The sequence below is a fragment of the Xiphophorus couchianus genome, chromosome 13 (genome assembly GCF_001444195.1).
Source record: "Xiphophorus couchianus chromosome 13, X_couchianus-1.0, whole genome shotgun sequence".
NCBI classification, from domain to species: domain Eukaryota; kingdom Metazoa; phylum Chordata; class Actinopteri; order Cyprinodontiformes; family Poeciliidae; genus Xiphophorus; species Xiphophorus couchianus.
Window position 1 is genome coordinate 18,621,192 of NC_040240.1, and position 21,906 is coordinate 18,643,097.

The following is a 21,906-nucleotide window of genomic DNA, read 5'->3' on the forward strand; positions in this document are numbered from 1 at the left end:
GCAACATTTACAAGGAAATTATTTTTAAATGCATTAAACTACACATATTTATATGGACATGCGTATATACATAATATCTATAAAGGTTTTATTCATGTTTTCCAGCCGAGGAGGAGCTTAAGAGAGATTCAGCAGCTGAGATTCATCAGTGCAGTGAATCCGTCTCTCTTTAAAGACATTCCCCACTTCTTCCTCACATGGTCTTTATGAAACCTTCAAAACTAAAACAGGAGCTATTTTACTTTAGACAGAGTGAAAGAATTTCATATAAATAAGAGTCTTTGCCACTTTGTGTGGAATAATCTAAATCAATGTTAGGGAAAGAGATCCAAAAAGTGGTGAAATCAACCTTTATTGAAGTTTAACTAATTAGAAAAAGGTTTCACAAATCCCAAACAAGGTTCTGAATATTCTGCTGTTAGAGCAGAATAATCCAGTTCAGGTCTTAAGAGTCCAGGTGTTGTAGTTTTTAAACTAGAATCGAATAAGATGCGGAAGCTAGTGAAAAATTAGGTGGAATAACCATTTAGCCATTTCCCGAATCGGAAACCAAATTCAGCTTCGTGTATATGAGCCATTTTCACAGCGTAATTCTGATTCCTGCGTTCATTTACCGGTTAACAAAACATTTATACGGGAAAAGAACATTTACTAAAATGATCCTCATACAGAAAGGTGCAGACATTTAGACCTTAACCTGCATCCAAACGCTGGTGGTTCCTACCTATTCGGTGTAAGATTATCTGGGGCCTCCGGGAGAAATCCAGCAGTCTGCGATGATCATCCATCTCTTCCTCCGACTTGACGATGATTTCTTTAAACTCTGTGAATGTTTCTTCAGCAGCAGTTAACGGCTCGTTGATAAACTCGTTTAGAGAAACAGTCGAACATTCAACCAAACAGACCATGCGCCATTTTCTTTGTCTTCTTCTTCTTCTTCTTTGGGATTTTATGACTGTCGTTCATTCATGTCTTCTTCTTCTTCTTGTTTTTTTTTTATGGCGGTTGGCAAACAACTTTTAGGTGCATTACCGCCACCTTCTAGACTGGAGTATGGATCAGATGTAAAGTCACTATAATCTTCCCATAATACCTGTTCTCCTTAGAAAATTAAAAATACTATTAAAAACTACGTCCCCCGATGATCTTTGAAGCAAACTTCTAATATCTAATTTATTTTTATTCCTATTTAAATTTCTAATTAACTCCTCCCTTTCTCGAACATACTTACTACATTCTAAAAAAAAATGTTGTATTGTTTCTAATTTCCCACAATAACTACAGAAACCTGTATCATGTTTATTTATTATTTTAAGAGTACTGTTTAAACCTGTATGTCCAAACCTTAATCTAGATATAATATCTTCTTCTTTTTTATTCCTGCTACATTTCCTATATTCTCCAACTTTTCTTTGGATGCTATAATAAAATCTGGCATTGCTTCCTTTATCCCACTGTTCCTGCCATTTATCCTTAATATACATTTTACTAATATTTTTAACCTCATTTTTACTCATTTTAATTTTTAAATCAACAATACACTTTTTTGCTGCATTCTTAGCAAAATTATCTGCCAGCTCATTCCCTATTACTCCAATGTGAGCAGGAACCCAAACTAATTTGACCAGAGATCCATAACTTTTAATCCTAAACATTAACTGATTAATATCAACTATAATATCTTGCCTTGATTCTGAATTTTGTTCTACAATACTTACTAATGCACTACTTGAATCTGAACAGATTACAACCGCTCTCTCTCTTGTTTCCTCAACCCATTCTAGAGCCATTAAAATAGCCATTAGTTCACCTGTGTATACTGTCATACTGTCAATTTGTCTGCTATTCTTTTATTTCTCATAATATCTAATTCTGGAATTATAAAAGCTATTCCTATATTATTATTTGACATTTTTGAGGCATCTGTATATATTTCTATATATTCCGCATATTCATTTCCAATATAATTTTCCACCTCTTTCTTTTCTAATTGTTTTCCTTTTTCCAGTAAACTTAAATCAACTTCCGCTATCTCAATTATCCATGGTGGGATAACAGGAAGAACAATCACAGGACTAATTAAACTATGATTTATTCCTATATCTCTTATTTCATTTTTTATAAACCATCCAAAACTATTTATTTGCTTTTTTTCTTTTTCTTGACAAGATTGTAACATAATATATGGAGGATAACTTTCTTTATGTCCTTTAATATTTGCCCAGTAAGTTATTGCTAATTGTTTCCTTCTGAGCTCCAACGGCATCTCACCCATCTCAACTTGTAGAGCTGAACATGAGTCTTCCATGTAAGTTTTTTATCAAACCAGAATCCTAAATATTTTATTTGATCTATCCTTTCAATAACATTCTCATATAATTTCAGACTTGTAATAATATTTAACTTTCTATTTGTAAAAACAACAACTTTAGATTTAGATATTGAGATTCTAAATCCCCATTCTAAAGCCCAAGCTTCTACACTATGTAATGCCTCTTGTAGTTTCCTATTTACAAATTCAATATTTCTTCCCCTCTTCCAGATAAGGCCATCATCTGCAAATAATGAAACACCAAAAGATTTATCTATATTATTAAAAATATCATTAATCATTATAATAAATAACATAGGACTTATTATACTACCTTGGGGAGTGCCATTTTCGATTTGATGCCTTGAACTTAAAACGCCACCTACCTTTACTTTTATATTTCTTTCCGTTAAAAATTTTTTAATCCATCTATATATTCTGCCCCTTATCCCCATTTGTTTTATTTTAATTAACAATCCTTCTTTCCATACCATATCATAAGCTTTTTCTATATCTAAAAAAATTGCTATTAGACTCTCCTTATTAATCTGAGCCCGTCTAATTTCATATTCCAGACATAATGCAGAATCTATTGTACTTCTACCTTTTCTAAAACCAAATTGATAGGATTTAATCTTTTCTTTCAACTCTAAATAATAAATTAATCTATTATTTACCATTTTTTCCATAATCTTACCAATGCATGATGTTAAAGCTATTGGCCTGTAACTCTCAGCTGAGTGAGGATCTTTACCAGGTTTACAAATAGGTATAACAATTGCTTCTTTCCACTTGTCAGGTAATATTCCTTCCTTCCATACCTTATTATATAATTCTAATAATATTTTTTTACTCAATTCACTAAGATTACTTAGCATACTGTAACTAATTTGATCATTCCCAGGAGTTGATTTACTGGAATTCTTCAATGCTTTATTCAACTCTATTAAAGGAAAATTTATATTAATAAGGTCCTCATTATCTTCATCATTATACAGTAATTCATTTTGATTCTGCAATGTAATTTCACGTCCTTTTTTTTCTTTACTATTTAGATTTTCCGTGCTATGTATCTTTGTAAATACTCTTGCTAATAATTCTGCTTTACTTTTACTATCTACTATAATTTTATCATCCTCTTTTAATACTGGAAAGAAATATTCTCTTGATTTACCGGACATTTTTTTTATAGTATTCCAAACCTTATCTAATGCAGTATTTCTCCCTAAGGACTCACAATATTTCCTCCAATAATCCCTTTTAGCATTTCTTATAATTTTCCTGACTTCTGCCTGTCTCCTTTTGTAATTTATTAAATTTTGGAAACAAATAATTTTTTAAAGACTTTTAAAAGCCTTATTCCGCATTTTAATTGCTCCTGAACATTCTGACGTCCACCAAGGAACTATTCTCTTTTTTTTTTGTACCATTACTTCTAGGAATGGCTATTTTTGCTGCGTTAATAATGCTTTTACTAATTTCTAAATTCAATTCATTTATTGGTTTACTTGTATCTATATTTACCATATTAATCTAATTTATTATTCTAAATTTTTCCCAATTTGCATCCCCAAATCTCCATTTTCCCTCACTTTTTATCTGGTTTTCCTCTATATCAATTTCTACCTCAACAAAAATTGGATAATGATCACTTCCTATTGTACTTTTTTTGCATATTCTCCAGCTGCAATTTTCCGCAAAAGATTGCGACACCAAAGTCAGATCAATAACTGATTCTTTCCCTCTGATCAAATCCACCCGAGTGCCTACACCATTATTTAACACTACCAATTCTTTTTCTTCAATCACTTCTTCTAAAACTCCTCCATTATAATCATCTTGCTCTCCCCATAAAGTACTGTGTGCATTAAAATCCCCACACCAAATTATCTTCCCTCTCCAATGTCTTAGGATTGTTTCAAGTTTTAATTTTTCCAATTTTTTACAAGGATTATAATAATTTATTATTTTGATATTTCCATTATTTGTCCAAATTTCTACAGCAATAATTTCTAGGTCTGTTATTATTTGAAGCTGAATGAATTTAATATTTTCTTTTATAAATATGGCACATCCTCCTCCATTCCCATTTATTCTATCTTTACGTAAAACTGAGTAACCATGAATATTAAATTGCAGTGATGATTTAAGCCATGTTTCTTGAATACATATTATGTCTGGTTTTGTATTTAAATTGTTGATGAAACCTTTAAATTCCTGTCCATTAGCTATTAAACTTCGAGCGTTCCATTGTAGAATTTGAATTATGCAACAATTAGAGAAGCCTCATTTTCAGATGATCCTTCCCCATGTCTAAGTTCATCATGAATTTTTTCCCATGACAGATCTTTGACATTAAAAAACTTTGTAGCTGCCTTTACTATAATTTTTATTTTTTCAGTCTTAGTTCTTGCTTGTTCTGAGCAATTAATGATATACGCAAGAAAAGGAATTAGTTTTTCTAACGTGACATTACCCTGATTTTTATTAATCCCTTCTTCCTTTCCATAATTTGTTTTTGGATCATTTCCAATATTTTTCACCTCTTTCACTGCTTCAGCATATGTAATTCTCCTATCAATTTTAACTTTTTGAATTTCGGCTGCTTCTTTTCTAACCATACATCCTGCATATGCTGCAGTATGATTTCCTCCACAATTACAACATTTAACTGGGTTACTTCCACACTCACCATACGAATGTTCACCTCCACATCTACCACATCTCTGTTTCCCTTTACAAACATTCGCAGTATGACCATATCTTTGACACTTATAGCATCTGAGAGGCGGTGGAATATAGGCTCTTACATTAAAACTCATGTAACCAACCATCACCTTATCAGGCAGAACTTTATCTTTGAAATCTAATAGAATAGATGTACTGTCCATTTTCTCCCCATTCCTAAAAGCTTGCAATCGTTTGATGCCTATAATCTCTCCTCCTTTCATTACTTTCTTAAGCTCTTCCAAATTTTCTCCAACAGGGATCCCTGATATTACCCCTTTCACCCCTCTTTCTTCCCCCACTACCTTTCTTTCTAACACTTCTTTTTTGCATACCATTTGTAGTTTTACTGCCTTATTCTTTTGTTCAGCATTCTTACAAATAATAAGCAGGCTCCCATCTCTTAAAACTTTAGCTAGTTCTACATCTCCGATGACTTTCTTTAATCCATTTGATAGATTGATAGGACTTACCCCAATCATATCTTGTCCAGCCTTAAACTTTAAAATAACTTTAAAGTCTTCCATCATTATTTTCTTTTTTATTTCCACTCTTTCTTCCTCATCTTCAAGAGACCTTTTACCGGCATTTATTCCCTTTTTACCTTTATCCTTTCCCCCTCCCCCTCTTCTATTTTCTACCATAGACCATCCTGTATGCATATTTTCATCTTCTGAACACCCTCCACTACAACTAGCCATCTAGATCCACTCACAGCCCAGATTATGCCAAAAACCACCTTAATACTCGCCAAAATAACGCATAAACGCTTCCTGTCTCCAAGCTTCAGGTCAAACAGCCCTGCGTTGATCCACCCCTCGTCCAATCCTCGTCCCCTTGTGGATCTTACGATCATCACGTTCATTTAAATGTGCGGTGCTGGTGGTCGAGTGTAAAGGACTTTTAATGGGTTTTTCTACTTGAATTTTCTACCGGTATTTTAATAATAGTTTGTAATTATTTATTTTTTAGCTCTCAGGATTGAAGGTGGTGCGTTTGGCCCAGATGGTGGCGCCCCCTGTTGCTGTGGCTGTCCTGTGATCAACATAAATCGATGGAGGGAAATCCAACGAGTGTTTGTGACGTCACGGTGTTTGGTGATTCTTTGCTCGGGAGCCTCCGATCCAGAACCTGTCAGCACCTACCGCCAAGCCTCGGCAACTATGTGTGATTGGTCAGATGTGTGGAGCACACGCTTGACATGAGGGCAGTGGACCGACCGAGGGAAAAAATCTCTCCGCTCTAGCAGAAGAGCAAAACGCGCAAGGAGAGGGAGAAGGAGGGGAGAGACAGCGAGGCACCGCAGGACAAAAAAAAACGATGTGGGGAAAAACTATCAGCTCTGGCACTTACAGAGCACAAGCACAACGACAGGGAGGCGGAGAGACAGCGATATACTGTAGGAAAAAACCCGGCTCCCATTGTGGAGCCGGTTCCAATCGTTCACTCCAAAGAGCCGGCTCTTAGAGCCGGATCGTTAGCGACCGACACATCACTAGCACCCACCGCCAAGCCTCGGCAACTCAGCTTAGTTTTTCTAACTCCTTCTTATCTACATAGAGGTATTATTTAATTTTACTGCTTTTATTTTAATAAATTATTATCACTTTGAAACAGCGTCTGTTGCAAAAACGTGCCTGTGCCCTAAATCAAATCCTGGGTGGAAGTCCCAGGTGGCGTTTTGGCAACAAACTAAATAATTGTGTATTTTAACCATCGATTGCCTCACTAATATTTATTTAGCTAGTGTTAGCTTATACACTCTTTCTACTGCACTAGATGGGTTAAATGCCATTACTCTCTTTAATACTGAAATTATTCAATATATGACCTTATACTTTACCTTTGCAAGCATTTCTGTGCAACATTTAAAGTTTTAAGCAGGGTTGTTGGTACTGATTTTAAATTATTCAGTTTAGCTGACAGGTTTGCACTGTTTAACTTTTTCCTGCTGCTTCTACTCATTTCATTTCAGCAAGTGTTCTGCAGTTGAACTAAAATGTTTCTACAATTTTCAGCAGTAACATTCAGCACTAACATGACATTTTCACAGGAAAGGCAAATGTTCTACTAACTTTCTAAGACACTAATAATATATCTATGTGTGGAGGTTAAATTAGTTCCAGCATTAGAAACATGGTGATCTATAATAGAAAACATCTGCAGCAGAACAGAGAAAAATATAACTAAGACAAAAGACACAACAAATTATTGAAGAAAATATTCAACCATATTTTCTACAATCAAGAAAAATCAATGCATGAAAATCAATTTATAGTGAATATTCCATTTTCTATAGAGTAAAACGTTTTTAAAAATTTCTTAATAAAGCTTTTACATAGGAAGAGTTAGACTGGTTAATATAATTTGAAACAAATAACAGCATAAGTTGCAATATCATCTTGTTTCAAAGAGAAACCTATCAAAGATTTTATTGTATATATGTTTGAGAATGCACAACCATTAATGAAAATGTTCAATTAGAGCTAATAAACAGAGGTGAATAAATTGATTATAACTTTTCTATCAATTATAAATATTATCATTTTATAACTTTGTTTAAGAACTGATTTCCTAAAATGACTTATGACAAAATAAATTGTCACATGGTGACATGACTACTTCAGTAACTAACCCGTATTTGGCTTGGACAGATCTGGCCCCGGTGAGGCATGCCTCATGTGAACTGTGCCATCACTGCCAGATCTTTCCTGAGTCTGGCTGACATCCAATTTGCCATGCCAGAGGTTTGCCAGATGTGTCAGCAGAATGCCAGATCCGGTTCAGGCCGGTCTGCTGTGTGGGAACCGGCGAAGGCTCGCTCCTCTGGTCACCGTTTGCTCGATTACCTGTCCGCCCTCCAACACCACCTCCACCAGCGATCTACACCAAACTCTGAGACTCCACACGCCACCAACAAGCAGCCTCGACTCCAGCAGCCCCCACCGCTTCTTCCTCCCTGGCAGATTAACTGCATCTCATCAAGTAAGTAATTAAATCCTCTCCTTCAGTCTCAATTAAAGAACGCAGACTCACCATTCACCTTTCCCTCCTCCAGGATGCAGTCGATCCTATACAGTGGACTCCGGAACAAGATTCACATTTCATTCAATTCTCTGGACAAAATAAACTGTATTGAACTGATTCACCGGCTTCATGTTTGTTCTGTATGTGGGTCAAGCGGATCAATCTCCTCATGACAGAAATTATGCTTTAACCCTCAGATTTTAACAAATGTAACTTTATATCAACATTACATTTTTTATGGCTTTCTTTTTATTTGTCTAAAAGAAGAAAATCTGGATTTATACACATAATTGCTCGACTCTGGAGAACCTGGCCGTCCTGTGGGACATTGTTGCTGGTACGGGTCTAGGTTTTGGGCATCTGGGGTCTGTGGCCCTCATCTGGGGAGGGATATTAGTGACTCTGTGAATGACTTCTGGCGGCAGCATGTGGTGAGTTTGGGGCTCCTTACAGCTTGAGATGGGTTACTGGCATGGTGGCCGTATTGTTCCTGGGGTAGTCTTGGGATTCTGGGGGCGTATTTTCCCTGGATCCTGGCTGAACCCTGAGACTTGGGTTCTGATCCGTATGTAGTCTGGATTTGGGGCCGGTTCATGCACTGCATGTTTGCACTGTGAATTTTCAACATGGTTTTAGGCTCTTTATGCCACGTCTTGTCCTCAGTTGTGAGGTGGATCGCAGTGGGGTGGTGGTGGTCCTGTGTCTGGATGATCCAGCAGTCTCTGTGTGAGCCTGTCTCTGTGTGGGTCTGTCAGGGTTGGGGTCGCTGAGCTCTCATTATGTTGGACTTCACAACAACAACCATCGTCTTGTACCAGGTTAGGATTGGCTTTTTTACTTATCACTTGGCGGCTGGGATGTTTATGGACCTGTGAGGGGCTGCTTCCTTTTTCACAGTTGGTGCGTTGGCATTTCTGTAGCATCCTTCCTACTGGTGGTGTAGTCGGCAAGGTGAGAGGCTTGTGTTTTTGGCTTATTTGTGTATGAAGTGGTGAAAGTGCTTGTGTTGGCTGGTGTTTGCATTTTGATTGGCCCCTTTTTTTGGGTCTGGTATCGTTTACTGTCTGTCTGTCTTGGTGTTGGTATGGGGTGTGATTTATTGCTTTGCTAGCCTATTTGTGGCCACAGCCTGGTGCTGGGCTGGGATTCAGGGCTGTGGGTGGTATTCTTGTTCTGGATATTGCGCTGAGCTGGCTGGTCGGTCCATTTCTTGGGTTGGGGTTCTTTCAGTCAACCCGGTGCGCTGTATGTCTGCTGGATCTTCTTCATTGGGACTAGGTGGATCCTTTGGTTTGTAAACATTATATTTATATAAACTAAATGGAAGAGACAAGAAAACAATTAAATATGTACTTGCTATATTTTAACAATTTCATAGAAAAAATAAAAAAGAAAGGAGAAGATAAAAAGAATAATTTAAATCTTTTTAAAAAAAAGCGCACTTCATAATTCAAGTTCAAAATTGCCTAGATAATATAATTAGCAGTCGTTACAAACAACCAACAGTGAGTAGCAGCAAGGTGGGGAAGAAAAAACAAAACCCAGAAGCACACATGAGAATCAACTTAAAGGGAAGGTGATTGGGTCATGGCGGACACCTGGGTTACATGTGGGAAGTTTGAACCGGCAACCCATCAGTTACAGGAACCACAGTGGCTACAACCAGTATAGCTGTACTACCACCATCTACTGGGTTCAAGGATCAGGCACAACATACACTAAAGGAAAACTCAAAACTTTTAATGTTAAATGAAATGTTACACGTTTATTTCTTTCTAAAATACATATAAACATAAAAATAGTTTCAACATTAAAATACAGTAATCTAAATGCTGCAGCAGAACAGATTAAAATATTACAGCTAAAACAAGAGAAAAAAGCAAAATATTAAAAATAATTACATGTACTTTGTGCAATCAATGCATGAAAATTAGTTTGCGGTGAATTTTGCATTTCTTTAAAGTACAAATGATTTTTTTTATTTGAATATTTTAATTAGGTAGAGTAAAACTGGTTAACATAATTTGAAATAAATGAAATCAGATTCAATCTCATTTTACATTAAACACAAAATTAACACAAATACTGTTTTGTAGATTTTTTTTTAAAACACTCAACCATTATATACATTCTATTGTTGATTTAAAAAACTACACAAATAAACCCCACTCACTCTCTATGGTACACAATAATACAAATCAATCCCTCAAGTCCAATCATGTGAGAATGTTCTGGAAGGGAGTCCATGTCCGGTCAAACTCTGTTAATGCATGAAATAGTCAGTGGGCCCCCAAGCCTCTTCATCTATCAGCATCAGTACTGGCACTCCTCAGGGCTGTGTGCTGAGCCCTCTGCTCTTCATGTTGTACACACACAACATACAGTTTGACATAAACTGTATGTTAATACAATAACATACAGTTTATCATTATTGTTTTTTGATACAGAATATACCAGAAAAATAAAACATCAATGAAGGAAAATGTGTCATGGTTGAACATCTCTAAGTATCCAAATGTGAAGATCAAAATGATCACATTTAACAAATACAACATAGGACATTTATGGAACATACTTCTACAGCTTTTCAACTGTGTGACGCGTCATGTGCTGAGTTAAACTATGTTTATGACTAAAACTTTTTAAACAGGTCACACATGAAAACGGCTTTTCACCAGTGTGAATCATCATGTGCCGAATTAAACTTTGTTTTTGACAAAAACTTTTTCCACAATTTCCACATGAAAACGGCTTTTCACCAGTGTGAATCCTCATGTGCTGAATTAAATCCTGTTTTCGAATAAAACTTTTTCCACAGGTCACACATGAAAACGGCTTTTCACCAGTGTGAATCATCATGTGCCGAGTAAAATCCTGTTTTCGACTAAATCTCTGTCCACAGTTCACACATGAAAACGGCTTTTCACCAGTGTGAATCATCATGTGCCAAGTTAAAGCCAGTTTATAACCAAAACTTTTTCCACAGTTCACACATGAAAACGGCTTTTCACCAGTGTGAATCGTCATGTGCTGAGTTAAAGTCGGTTTTTGACTAAAACTTTTTCCACAGGTCACACATGAAAACGGCTTTTCACCAGTGTGAATCGTCATGTGCTGAGTTAAAAGCCGTTTTTGACTAAAACTTTTTCCACAGTTCACACATGAAAACGGCTTTTCACCAGTGTGAATCGTCATGTGCTGAGTTAAAAGCCGTTTTTGACAAAAACCTTTTCCACAGTTCACACATGAAAACGGCTTTTCACCAGTGTGAATCATCATATGCCGAGTTAAATGCTGTTTTTGACCAAAACTTTTTCCACAGTTCACACATGAAAACGGCTTTTCACCAGTGTGAATCGTCATGTGCTTAGTTAAATTATGTTTTTGACTAAAACTTTTTCCACAGTTCACACATGAAAACGGTTTTTCACCAGTGTGAATCATCATATGCCGAGTTAAATGCTGTTTTTGACGAAAACTTTTTCCACAGTTCACACATGAAAACGGGTTTTGACCCGTATGAGTTCTCATGTGAATATCAAAAACAGATTTGAAAGTCAAACGCTTTTTACAGATGACACATGAGAAAGGTTTTCTTCTTTCCTGATTTTGGTTCTCAGCTTCAGCAGCTTCCTGGAAGATGACTTGGTTCCTGTTTGGTTCTGATTCAGTGTGGTCTGTTTGCTCATCAACAGGAACCACCATGCAGGTATCAGTCTCCTGTTTTAATTCAATCTGTTCTTCACCCTGACTGCAGTAAACTTCTTTCTCTTCCAATTTTATCTGCTGGTGTTTTAGATCCTCCTGCTCTTCTTTTATCTGATGATCTTCTGGCTCTTCCTGTTCTTGTTTCACCTGCAGAGGTTCTAACTCCTCCTGGTCCAGAGTGGATCTCCTCTCCTGGTAATAAACGTTACACTGCAGGCAATCTGGACAAGAAAACAGAGAAAGAGTAATTGCTACCTTTTCTGAAATAAATACGAGTAATTGTTCATCTTTCAAGACAGAAATGAATAAAAAAAAAAACAATTGACAATTCAAGAGCGTAGACAGAGATATAGATGAATCGACATATCCAGCTGACATTTGGAGAATTCTCAAATGAACGGATTTTAAACAAATACTATAAATTATATTCAAATTTCATTTTAGTCCACATTTTTAAAAGCCCTGAGGAACTCCATCCAATCATTCGACTCATGAGCCGATGCACCGCGGTGCTTCATTTGCTCTACTGTGACATCAACTGGACAATATATGTAAAATAGGCAACGTGAAAACAACATGAAGCTTTACAATGAATAAACAAGTTTAAAATGTTTGTGATTCTGATACATAAATTCTGATTAATCTGGTTGTATGAAACAATGGCTGGATCCAAAAGAAACTAGAAACAAAAAGAAAAGAGGGTTGTGATTGGCTTGTTACTCGCTATGTCACCAGGGACAACGATTTATTACTAAAAAATAAAAACTTTAACTGCTCAGGTTTAGGCGAGTTCTCTGTCTTACCCGCTTCATTACTCAACACATCACTAATGAAAAATTTGATCTTTGTTATTTGCTTGTCAAACTGGAAAAAAATAAACTATAAAAGCAATCTTCAAGTTCTTTGGACATTGAACTTCTTTTATCTATGTAACTGTTTGGTGTATTACTTGAAAACGGCGTAAACATAAAGAAACTGTAAATTCCCACTCATATTGGGCCCATGAATGCACCTTTGCCCATACGTCATTGTGCCCTTTTTCCCCATAGACTATAAATAAACGCCTCATGGACCGCTCTTGCCTATTGTTACTGAAGAGATTTAGGGCGGCCATCTTGGAGCAGTCGACCGTTCCACTCAGCTTTATGTTTAACAGACTCAATGACGTATCAGCGCATTTATCAATCATAACTCACTAAACACTAAACAGATATTCACCAATTTTTCTGTAAACCTTATTAAAAGGTTAGCAACATTTACAAGGAAATGATTTTTAAAGTATTTCTGAATGACTGATATAAGGTTGAGCATATTTAACTATTCTTAGTGGGGAAAACAGAATAGAGTCACAATAGAATGTGTTGATATTTCTGTATTATGATTATTTTACAAAGCACACAACCAGTCATAATTTTTGAAATATGTTATTTAGTAATATCAATACATATTTATATAAATATACAAACACAAAATGATACAATCATAGAGAAATAAAGATGCTTAAATAATTATTAATGCTGAATAATATGCATTAAACTACACATATTTATATGGACATGCATATATACATAATATCTATATAGGTTTTATTCATGTTTTCCAGCCGAGGAGGAGCTTAAGAGAGATTCAGCAGCTGAGATTCATCAGTGCAGTGAATCCGTCTCTCCTTAAAGACATTCCCCACTTCTTCCTCACATGGTCTTTATGAAACCTTCAAAACAAAAACAGGAGCTATTTTACTTTAGACAGAGTGAAAGAATTTCATATAAATAAGAGTCTTTGCCACCTTGTGTGGAATAATCTAAATCAATGTTAGGGAAAGAGATCCAAAAGGTGGTGAAATCAACCTTTATTGAAGTTTAACTAATTAGAAAAAGGTTTCACAAATCCCAAACAAGGTTCTGAATATTCTGCTGTTAGAGCAGAATAATCCAGCTCAGGTCTGAAGAGTCCAGGTGTTGTAGTTTTTAAACTAGAATCGAATAAGATGCGGAAGCTAGTGAAAAATTAGGTGGAATAACCATTTAGCCATTTCCCGAATCGGAAACCAAATTCAGCTTCGTGTATATAAACCATTTTCACAGCGTAATTGTGATTCCTGCGTTCATTTACCTGTTAACAAAACATTTATACGGGAAAAGAACATTTACTAAAATGATCCTCATACAGAAAGGTGCAGACATTTAGACCTTAACCTGCATCCAAACGCTGGTGGTTCCTACCTATTCGGTGTAAGATTATCTGGGGCCTCCGGGAGAAATCCAGCAGTCTGCGATGATCATCCATCTCTTCCTCCGACTTGACGATGATTTCTTTAAACTCTGTGAATGTTTCTTCAGCAGCAGTTAACGGCTCGTTGATAAACTCGTTCAAGCTGGACTGAAGATATTTTTAGAGAAACACTCAACCAAACAAACCACGTGCCGTCTTCTTTGTCTTCTTCTTCTTTGTCTTCTTCTTCTTCTTCGGGATTTTATGACTGTCGTTTATTCATGTCATTGCATTACCGCCACCTTGTGGATCTTACGATCATCACATCTAAAGATTTCTCATACAGTGCCAGTTCTCTTTGAAAAACGTAAAATCTTTTCTTCCACTTTATCTAAATAAAACAAATACAATATTAGTATTCCAGTTTTCCACAAATCCAAAGTTAATATTGTCTTCTGATTCGTATCTCCTACATCCCGCAACATGTTTCACAGTTTCTTCACTCCACCAGATCAGAACCTTTCCTATAGTTTCCGTATATCCACAATGATCGCTGCTGCTTTGTTCGGAGTTACCGCTGGTTCCGCCCATCCTGTGGCTTATTGAGAGCCAATCAGCACCGGCTTGTTCACTGAATTGTGCGGTGCTGGTGGTCGAGTGTAAATGACTTTTAACGGTTTTATCTATTTGAATTTTCTACCGGTATTTTAATAATAGTTTGTATTTATTTCTTTTTTAGCTCTGAGGATTGAAGGTGGTGAGTTTGGCCCAGATTAGTGGCGCCCAAACCTTTTGAGACCAAGATCTACTTTTTCTCTCACCAGCCGGCTGAGATCTACCTCGTGACACGAAGACATAAAAATTGTAAATTAAATTCTATTGTTTTATTTTATATGCAAACATACATCAGTTATATAATAAAGTGATAGAAAACCTAACGCAGTTTTTTCCTCAGTGAGACTCTGACACTATCAACAAAATATTATTAGAAACTGCGGAGTACTCATTTTAACCCAGAAAAGGAATTAGAACAAACTTGGAATCCAGAAAAAATAAAATCCAGAACAGGAACATTTAGTTTTTATTATTACTTAGAAACTGATGAGTACTCATTACTTTTACAAATTTAGAGCATACTTAGAAAGTCCAAAGAATACTTATAATTATCTAGCAACCCAGACGTCTAACCCAAAACAGGGATTAGAACAAACTTAGAGTCCAGAAAAAACTACCTTAGCAACTACGTTTTAGACTCCTATTCTTCCAGACCAGAGGATACTTACTTACTTACTTACTTAGAGTTATTTGCCACAATAGTCGACCACAATGAAGGGCAATTTTTACCCTTTTTTAGGTCTCAATCACATGAGATTTGCTCTAATTCCAAAACTACAACACCTAGATACTTCAAACCTAAATTAAATTATTCTCAACTAAAAGCACAATATTTAAAACCATGTTTCTGATTTGTAAAACTTTTATCTGATTTGTGAAACTTCACTTAACAGACGGCTGCAGAAGATCTTTCCTTCCAACAGCCATCTCCATCTACAATAATTTTTTGAAGAATTAATGAGTAACACCAACATTTAATTTCCCATAGGGATTAATAAAGTGGTTTTGAATTAGAATTGGAAAAAACTTCATGGAACAAGTGTGAATAGTAATTTAAACTTTAGTGAAGTTTCACAAATCACGTAAAGGTTTCACTAATCCCAAACATGGATTAAAATATTCTGCTTTTAGAGCAGAATAATCCAGTCCAGGTTTGAAATATGTAGTTGTTGTAGTTTTGGAATTAGAGCAGTTCTATTATTCAATATATGACTTTATACTTTACTTTTGTAAGCATTTCTATGCAATATTTAAAGTTTTAAGCAGGGTTGTTGGTACTGATTTTAAATTATTCAGTTTAGCTGACAGGTTTGCACTGTTTAACTTTTTCCTGCTGCTTCTACTCATTTCATTTCAGCAAGTGTTCTGCAGTTGAACTCAAATGTTTCTACAATTTTCAGCAGTAACATTCAGCACTAACACGACATTTTCACAGGAAAGGCAAATGTTCTACTTACTTTCTAAGACACTAATAATATATCTATGTGTGGAGGTTAAATTAGTTCCAGCATTAGAAACATGGTGATCTATAATAGAAAACAGCTGCAGCAGAACAGAGAAAAATATAACTAAGACAACAGAAACACTAAATTACTGAAGACAATAATAATCAACCATACTTTCTAAAATCAAGAACAATCAATGTATGAAAATTAATTTATAATGAATTTTAAAAGTAATTATTTTTTATTTATTCATTAAGCTATTACATAGGTGGAGTTGAACTGGTTAATATAATTTTACAAATAACAGCATCAGTTACAATGTCATTTTGTTTTAAAGAGAAACTTATCATCTTATAAGTTTTAAATCTAAGCTTAGATCACTTTTAGACCATATACAGTACAGACCAAAAGTTTGGACACACCTTTTAATTCAATGAGTTTCCTTTATTTTCATGACTATTGACATTGTAGATTCACACTGAAGGCATCAAAACTATGAATAACACATGTGGAAATATGCACTAAACAAAAAAGTGTAAAACAACTGAAAATACCCCTTATATTCTAGTTTCTTCAAAGTAGCAACCTTTTGCTGTGATTACTGCTTTGCACACACTCTGCATTTTCTTGATGAGCTTCAAGAAGTAGTCGGTCAGTCCATTTCTTGGGTTGGGGTTCTTTCAGTCAACCCAATGCCCTGTATGTCTGCTGGATCTTCTTCACTGGGACTAGGTGGATCCTTTGGTTGGCAGGCTGGGTTTGTGACTTGGGATAAGGGTTTGGTTTGAATGATTCCTAAGCTGGTGGTCCTGGTTCTGGTTGGTTGTTGGATCTCTGTGTATGAGAAATGCAAGTGGGTGTATGGCATCCATTTTTGTTTTGTTTATTTTGACATTGTCTACATGGGTTTGAATGTCTGGTAATGCTAAAATCAGGCATACTGTGGGCTTGCAATTGGATGTATCTTCTCTTCAGACTAGAAGAGGTCAGTAGGGATTGAAGAATGTGTAGAATGGAACATTTATGGTTAGCAAAAACTTTTATAAAATTTTTCGAATTTCCAGCCTGTTAACTGTCCAATATACATGTTTTCACAAAAGCCCTCCATCAGATTCCTTCCTATTAAATATACATGGGTAGCGCAACTTAAGGTACTTGATTCCTTTGTTAGCATATCCTCGCTGTTGAAATTAAAGTAAATACAACTATAGGACATAGTAAGAATGAAAATGTATCAGAGGAGAAAACAACATTTTTTTAACTTACTCTTAAATTGAACACATACAAACTGCTACAGCTTACTCTTAAAAACATTATTATTTTTGCTTACTTAGAGTTGTCTTATTCCGGGAATGATTTGTACCACTCTATTAAACTATTAGGGAGTAAAGTAGCCTGGGACCTTTTTGAGTATCTAGTATCACTGTTAACTAATAGATTTATGTATTAAAAGCATTTGTGTTTATATAGAAATATAGTCCTAAACTAGATGCAACATGAGAAATGTCATGGTAAATGAATCTGATGAAACCACCTGTTAAACTGTAGAAAACCTTTATGGTGAGATCCACAATATTTTATGTCTATGCAAATATAATTACATTTATGTCTAATCAGTGTGTCTGCTAGGAAGGGTCCAGTAAACCCTAACCCGAAATTTAAAGGATTTCATGTTTGTAACTCGTGAAAAATTTACATCACATAAACTAATGTGATTGATGTAAGTCAACACATAATATTTAGAGGAGAAACTTAACTCTCAGTGTTTCTTTTCAGATGATTTTTTTTGTTCTAAAAGATTTCTTCTAATTGTGTGAAAAACAGTGGCTGATTTTAATGTTCAATAAGAAACATTTTCATTTGTTTGGATCAATCAGTTTTTGATGTGTTTAATACACATCAAAAACATCTTCTGCAATAATGCACATTATTGTAGAAGAGAGCTCAGCTGTCTCTTTCTACCTGTTCTTGCTTGCAGGACATAGCACAGAATTTAACAGTACGAATTCATAACATAGATGAATTTGAAAGTTTATACATTTTAGAAGAGAGACAAAAAACTTTGCTAGCATAATGCATGTTTTTCTGACTTTACAGCAATCTCATATTTGACAAGCAAAAAAAAAAAAGAAAAAGACTGTCAACAATTTTAAACAAGTAAATAACTTGTTAAATACACCAACAGCCTTTCGGCCACAGCTCCGATAAGCCGCCTCCGCAATGGAGGCACGGAACACGGTCCACTCAGACTCAATGTACCGCATCTCTACCGGAACATGTTCAAAGTTTTGCTGGAGATGGGAGTTAAAGCTCCGACTCACAGGGGATTCCACCAGACGTTCCCAGCAGACCCTCACAACACGTTTGGGCCTGCCAGGTCTGACCGGCATCCTCCCCCACCACCGGAGCCAACTCACCACCAGGTAGTGGTCAGTGGACAGCTATGCACCTCTCTTCACCCGAGTGTCCAAGACATGGGCCGCATCTGTGGCCGCAGATCCGATGAAAGGGTGACAAAGTTGATCATCGAACTGTAGCCTAGGGTGGCCTCTCAACCTCACACACTAGCTCCGGCTCCTTCCCCACCAGAGAGGTGACAATCCACGTCCCAAGAACCAGCTTCTGCAACCGAGGATCGGACCGCCAGGGCCCCCTCCCTCGGCAGGCATCCATCACACACTGCACCCGACCCCTTTTGCCCCTCTCACAGGTGATGGGCCCATGGGAGGGGGGACCCATGTCTCCTCTTTGGGCTGAGCCCGGCCGGGATCCATGGATAAAAGCCCAGTCACCAGGCACTCGCCATTGTACCCCCCTCCAGGCCTGGCTCCAGAGTGGGGCACCGGTGACCCACATCCGGGCGAGGGAACACTAAGTTCAAAGTTTTCTTCCATCAAAGAGTTCTTCAGGTTGTTACTGTTGTAACTTCCAAAAGGGAAAAGGTAACAGGGATGAAAGACTGTGTCCTGTATGGCTAGGGCCTGGCTGTAAGTACATCCTTGAATGTAAACTAAACATGTTCTTATTTCACCAATGCAAAAACCACGTGAGCTCCATCAGCGCCACCGTCAACGCTCTTACAGTTCCCACACCTGTCCGTTATACACTCATGTGTTCAGCAGTGCTTCCTAATGATGCACAAAAAATCTGGTGCAAATCGGTTCATGTAAAAAGGAGATACAGCTGTTGAAATAACCAAGGGGGCGCAGTGGAGTGAAATGACAATTTAATGCCATTGGGTTCTTAAGAGGTTAACCAAGGTCAATCATAACAAGTTTAGTGCAAATACAATGATGCATGTATGATTTTGAGATAAAGGTGCAAACAGCGATGGATTAGTATTCACCATTCAGCCACATCCACATGCTGCTGCCAGCCAGTGTTGAGAGAAGGATTTACCATCATGTTGTTCTACTTCATTAAACACAGGTTGAAATCTGCATGAACCGTCGAGTAAAGGGAAGAAAAAGAGTGGGAAAACACTGACTTCCTGTTGAAAGGGGTTGTGGTGATGTCACTAATTGGCCATGTGAATGTGATGAGCTCTGGTCTGTGATGATACAAATGAAGTTTGATGCACCTGGGAGTTTATGTGGGGATGTTATTCCACCTTGATATTAGATGACGTCAGATTATGAAGACATAGGATTGTCAGGGATCCAACCAGGATCATTCATGCCAAGTTTGGTGCCAATTGACCTTTTTAAGTGAAAGTCATAACGTTTTGTTTGCATTGGCGAGTACGCCAAATTCGCCAATCTACCATGCCACCTGAACATATACAAAAAGTGAATTTTTTTGATAACTTTTAAAGCCCCACTCATTACCTGTATCCTGGCCAAGAATGAAGCCAATAGGTCGAAATCCATAGGAGGAGTTTGTTAAAGTTTGACTTGAATAAAAGTGAAAAATGGCCAAAATTTGCCCCTTGACCCAAAATGGCTGCCTCCCCGTGTAATTTAGGAGGTACCTCTAAGAGACATTTTCTGCTATTGCCTCTGCGTGGTTCTCCAGCTGCATAGCAGCACAGAGGAAGCCTCTCCAGAGAATCATAAAATCTACCCAGAGGACTATCGACTACTCTCTGCCTTCTCTCGAGGAACTCCACAGGTCCGTTGCCTCAGGAAAGCCAAGAACATTTTAAGACTCCTCACACCCAGGTTACAATTTGTTCCAACTGGCTGCAGATAGAGGAGCATTAAAACAAAGACAAACAGACTGAAGATCAGTTTATACCCAGTAGCCATAAGGGCATTAAATGCCACCTAGTACAATTTATCACCCAATTTTGTTATAATCCATGTCATTTTATTGAATGGTTTATATAACAACAATACAGTTTGTCATTATTGTTGCTACAGAATATGCCAGAAAAAAAACAAAGCATCTCTCAAGGAAATTGCTTCACATCTCTACGTATCCTAATGTCAAGATGCTTTATAGACATGAAATCTCTCCAGTCTTTAATTCTAGTTTTTAACCAAATCAATTTAATAGTGAAGCTCAACATAGGACACACATGTAAAACACTGCTACGGCTTGTCGCCTCTGTGAGTCATCATGTGCCGATTTAAACTAACTTTGTAAAAAAAAACCTTTTCCACAGTTTCCACATGAAAAAGGCTTTTTACCAGTGTGAGTCCTCATGTGAATAGATAAATTCTGTTTTTCACTAAAACTTTTTCCACAGGTCACACATGAAAACGGCTTTTCACCAGTGTGAAACCTCATGTGCCGAGTTAAATCGTGTTTCTGACTAAAACATTTTCCACAGTTCACACATGAAAACGGCTTTTCACCTGTGTGAATCATCATGTGCTTACTTAAATTGTGTTTTCGAATAAAACGTTTCCCACAGGTCACACATGAAAACGGCTTTTCACCAGTGTGAATCTTCATGTGCATAGTTAAAGCATGTTTTAGAGTAAAACTTTTTCCACAGGTCACGCATGAAAACGGCTTTTCACCAGTATGAATCATCATGTGCCGAGATAAATGCTGTTTTTGAAGAAAACTTTTCCCACAGGTCACACATAAAAACGGCTTTTCACCAGTATGAATCATGACATGATGAGTTAAATCATGTTTTTGAGTAAAACTTCTTCCACAGGTCACGCATGAAAACGGCTTCTCACCAGTGTGAATCATCATGTGCCGAGATAAATGCTGTTTTTGAAGAAAACATTTTCCACAGGTCAGACATGAAAACAGCTTTTCACCAGTGTGAATCCTCATGTGCCGAGTTAAAACGTGTTTTTGACTAAAACATTTTCCACAATTCGCACATGAAAACAGCTTTTCACCAGTGTGAATCCTCATATGCTGAGTCAAATGCCGTTTATGCCTAAAACTTTTTCCACAGTTCACACATGAAAACGGCTTTTCACCAGTGTGAATCCTCATGTGCTCAGTTAAAGCCGGTTTATGAATAAAACTGTTTCCACAGGTCACACATGAAAACGGCTTTTCACCAGTGTGAATCATCATGTGCTCAGTTAAAGTAAATTTTCGACTAAAAGTTTTCCCACAGGTCACACATGAAAATGGCCTTTCACTGGTGTGAATCATCATGTGCTGAGATAAATACTGTTTATGCCTAAAAGTTTTCCCACAGGTCACACATGAAAACGGCTTTTCACCTGTGTGAATCATAATGTGCCGAGTTAAATACTGTTTATGCCTAAAACTTTTTCCACAGGTCACACATGAAAACGGCTTTTCACCAGTGTGAATCATCATGTGCCGAGTTAAATTAGATTTTTGACGAAAACTTTTTCCACAAGTCACACACGTAAACGGCTTTTCACCCGTATGAGTTCTCATATGAGCATCAAAAACAGATTTGAAAGTCAAACGCTTTTC

General features: G+C 36.8%; 1 protein-coding gene and 1 long non-coding RNA gene across 3 annotated transcripts; both read right to left on the minus strand.

Annotated features, from left to right (window-relative positions):
- Positions 1 to 8,441: 8,441 nt before the first annotated feature.
- LOC114156212 (zinc finger protein OZF-like) lies at positions 8,442 to 11,785 on the minus strand. The gene is made up of 2 exons (XM_028036502.1): positions 10,916 to 11,785; positions 8,442 to 8,813 (listed from the first exon to the last, which is right to left on the minus strand). Exons 1-2 carry the CDS (start codon positions 11,768 to 11,770, stop codon positions 8,442 to 8,444), a joined length of 1,227 nt encoding a protein of 408 aa, XP_027892303.1. The 5' UTR covers positions 11,771 to 11,785.
- A 108-nt stretch (positions 11,786 to 11,893) lies between these two features.
- Positions 11,894 to 14,752, minus strand: LOC114155837 (uncharacterized). 2 transcript variants are annotated; one of them, XR_003597833.1, is made up of 3 exons: positions 14,458 to 14,752; positions 13,996 to 14,375; positions 11,894 to 11,994 (listed from the first exon to the last, which is right to left on the minus strand). It is a non-coding gene; the product is annotated as an uncharacterized LOC114155837 (long non-coding RNA). The 2 variants fall into 2 exon arrangements; XR_003597832.1 differs by lacking the exons at positions 11,894 to 11,994; positions 14,458 to 14,752 and adding an exon at positions 13,126 to 13,484 and having other exon boundaries at positions 13,996 to 14,195.
- Between the last annotated feature and the right edge of the window lie 7,154 nt (positions 14,753 to 21,906).

Coding starts and splice junctions, on each gene's coding strand:
- LOC114156212 (XM_028036502.1), bottom strand. CDS start 11,770: ATGGTGGTTCCTGTTGATGAGCAAACAGACCACACTGAATCAGAACCA. Junction 8,814..10,915: donor TTACTCGGCACATGATGATT/CACACTGGTGAA, acceptor CAACCCTGACAG/ACCCACACAGAGACAGGCTC.